Source organism: Eriocheir sinensis, chromosome 40 (assembly GCF_024679095.1).
Source record: "Eriocheir sinensis breed Jianghai 21 chromosome 40, ASM2467909v1, whole genome shotgun sequence".
NCBI classification, from domain to species: Eukaryota; Metazoa; Arthropoda; class Malacostraca; order Decapoda; family Varunidae; genus Eriocheir; species Eriocheir sinensis.
In genome coordinates this window covers 5,438,384-5,441,987 of record NC_066548.1, presented here as the reverse complement: position 1 = coordinate 5,441,987, position 3,604 = coordinate 5,438,384, and the positions used below count along the sequence as shown (strand labels likewise).

Below are 3,604 nucleotides of genomic sequence, written 5' to 3'. Positions count from 1 at the left end.
GAGAGAGAGAGAGAGAGAGAGAGAGAGAGAGAGAGAGAGAGAGAGAGAGAGAGAGAGAGAGAGAGAGAGAGAGAGAGAGAGAGAGAGAGAGAGAGAGAGAGAGAGAGAGAGAGAGAGAGAGAGAGAGAGAGAGAGAGAGAGAGAAAAACGAAGAAAATAAATTACAGGATGAGGAAATGGGCTTAAAAAAACAACAACCATTACGTAGAAGAGAAAAAAACACGATAAAAACACGAATTAGAAAAAAAAAGAAAATTATATAAAACCAAAACCAAAACAAGAAAAATGGGAGGAAAAAAAAAACACAAGCAAGATGAAAAAGACAGACCAGTGGAAGGAAGGAAAAAAAAGAAGAAAAAGAAAAGAAACACAGGTAGGTCGGTCGCCTGGCTTAAAGGCGACCGGCTGATGAGGTGACAGGTGACAGGCAGGTAAAGGTGACTATGGTAGACAATAGAAGAAGGAAAGAACACAGGTGAGAAGGATACCCCGAGGCAGGCAGGTGGGGAAGGGAGAAGGGTAAAAAGAGGAAGGGGAAAGTTTCGTTTAGTCGGCGCAACAGGTGTGGAGGAAGGGGAAGAGGAGGGGAAGGGAGGAGGGGGAAGAATTAAATAAAGGAATAAAGAGCAAATAATAAAGGGAGGGAGAGAGAGATAAAACAGAAGCGAGGACGTAATCTAGAATGCGAAGAGAAGGGAAAGGGAGAGGGAAGAGGGAATAAAGAGGAGGGAAGGGAGATAAAACAGAAGCGAGGACATGATGTAGAATGCGAAGAGAAGGGAGGAAGAGGAAAGAGAGAATAAAGAGCAAGGAAAGAGAGGAAGGAAGGGTTGGGTGTGAAAGGAAGGGAAAAAGGTATAGCGCAAGAAAGTAGGAAGCGAACGACGAATAAGTTAGATAATGTGAATATTTGAAAGGCATAGAAAAGAAGCGACAAAAGGAGAAGAGAAAGTTGAAGATGATAGTCAGGTATATAAATAATTAAGGGAGAAGGTATAGTGTAAGAACATGTGAGTTAGAGTATATGAATGTTAGAAAGGCCTAGAAAAAAGACGATGAAAAGGAGGAGAAAGAGTTGAAAAGGAGAGGAAAAAGTATGGAGGGAGAAAGTGGGAAGCGGACAACAGAAAAGTTAGAAGGAAAGGCTGGGTATTGGTTATCAGTCAGAAGAAGGGAGGGTTTGAACAGAGGGAGAATATGTGTGTGGGGTGAGCAGGAGGAAAAGGAGGAGGAGGCGGAGGGGGTCTAGGTAAGCGTATGCCACAGTTTCGCTGGTTGTCGCTTCTTTGCCAGCATTTGGTTCCAGTGTTCCAGCGCTCGGCCCCGCGCGAACATGAAGGAGCCGAGCTGGACGCGACCCACCACGTTGTCTGCAAGGAAAAAACCAAGATAATTGACTGAGGATACAAAGGATGATGTTTGCTGCTCTGACGGTGATTAGCTGTGGCAGAAGCAGGAGGAGAAACATCAGCAGAAGTAGAATTATCATTAGTAGAAGAGAACAGATTGAGGATACTTAGGGGAATGTTTGTTATGGTGATGGGGATTAGGTGTGGCAATAACAGGAGCATCAGTATTACTAGCAGCAGGAGTAGCATTATCAGTGTCATCAGGAGAAGTATATAGCTGGTGTGCGGAGGAAGACATGAGGAGGATGAACATAAGGGAGGAGAGAGGATTCGATTGTCAACAGTGGGAGAGAATCACAGCTCGTCCAAACCACAACGGGTAAATAAGGATGTTAATCGAAAAGAAGATGATCAGTAGAAGTAGCAGAAAAAAAAGATAAAGATGTTAAACGAAAAGAAGAATAAAAGATGATCAGTGAAAGTAGTAGAAAAAAGGTAGATATAAGAATGTTACACGAGAAGAAGAAGAAAAAGAAGACCAGTGGAAGTAGAACAAAGGTAGAGAGATAAGGTCAAAAGAATCCCTGGGATCTATGGTAAGGGCAGCATCACCACCACACAGAACAATTGCTCTTGATCGACCATCACTTCTATTACGCCACTGCCCTCAACTCTAGCTAACTTGCGCCGCGGAACCTAATTTGACCTCACTAAATATTCAGGTCAAGCCATATCTCGTACCTTTACTTAGGAGGTGGAGGATCTTCTTGTCTCTCCCTATAAACATCACCACCATGCCTCCTCTCACTCTCCATCCTTTCCCTTCCTCCCTCCCTCTCTTCCTTCATCCACCTCCGTAGAATTTTTGATCTTGTGTCCCTCAGTGCCAGTTTCCCAAGAAGTTTAGCGTTACCCACCTTCACCTAAACCATAATAAAGTCACACACGACACATTAAACCTGTTCTCCGTTCCCTACCGTCGGATTGTAGAAAGTTACCGTAAGTTTTCGTTTTGCCCTGGCTTCAACGCGTGATTATGTGCCTTTCAATCCAAGTCCTCTTACTGCATGATAGATATAGAGCCTCGATAATGTCAACACTAGTGGGCTGAGAAACGAGCTGGTATTTTCGCCGCTACGTGCATTAACAAACAGATACAATGGTTTTATCTCAAGTGTTACAGAATTATGACTTTGAAAAAAAATACACGTAGGAGTCAAATTTATATCTATCTAGCACCAAGTATCATATATATGGCTGCTAAATAAAATGAAAAAAAATATATAAATAAGTGTAACAGAAAGTCTACATGGATGATTAAACGGCCAACAACTGCAAACCGTTTAGGCAATGAGATTAAATGTTGAGCCAATAGCAACTGACATAAGTACCTCGGCCCGCAGTCCATACATTATACCTGGTGACGCAAACAGATGTTCTCGCGGCCCACAGATTGCCAATACTCGATAGCCCTTGTGGTGTTTTAATGGTGTGTGTGTGTGTGTGTGTGTATACTGACCTGATTTCTTCCCTACGGTGACCACGATGCTGATGGAGGTCGTGTCGAGGGCCTCCGGGGTGACCTTGAAGTGGAAGCTCTCGTTGAAGGAAGGCGAGTCCCCGCTCTTCACGACGCCCGTTTTCTTCGTCTTCACCACCTGCAAAGTCACGCCCACATCCATCTGTCACACTTCGCCTCTACACGTGTCTCCTGCATTAATTACTCTCTCTCACACAAACACACTCACACACACACACACACACACACACACACACACACACACACACACACACACACACACAACAACAACAACAACTCGTCCATATATACACGACTACACTTCACACATTCAAGTCACTACGATATCTACTACTACTACTACTACTACTACTACTACTACTACTACTACTACTACTACTACTACTACTACTACTACTACTACTACTATTACTACTACTACTACTACTATTACTACTACTACTACTACTACTACTACTATTACTACTACTACTACTATTACTACTACTACTACTACTACTACTACTACTACTACTACCACTACTACTACTACTACTACTACCACTATTACTACTACTACTACTACTACTACTACTACTACTACCACTACTACTACAGCCACACACCAACACATTTATTAATCCGTATCCTCCGTTCTTTGTTGCATTAAGTCATTTTCATCATTCATTCATCATTCATACTAAGCCCATCCGGTTCGCCTCTCACATATTTCCGC

At 42.9% G+C, this 3,604-nt stretch overlaps 1 protein-coding gene across 1 annotated transcript in view; it reads right to left on the bottom strand.

The window, feature by feature from the left end:
• Positions 1-150: 150 nt before the first annotated feature.
• LOC127009254 (synaptotagmin-15-like) overlaps positions 151-3,604 on the bottom strand; it is a 96,810-nt gene continuing 93,356 nt past the window's right edge. The window contains exons 8-9 of the mRNA XM_050882136.1: positions 2,869-3,007; positions 151-1,370 (exon numbers count right to left, since the gene is read on the bottom strand). Coding sequence (XP_050738093.1) covers positions 1,246-1,370; positions 2,869-3,007 — 264 coding nt within the window. The 3' untranslated portion in view covers positions 151-1,245. The remainder of the gene's footprint in view (positions 1,371-2,868; positions 3,008-3,604) is intronic.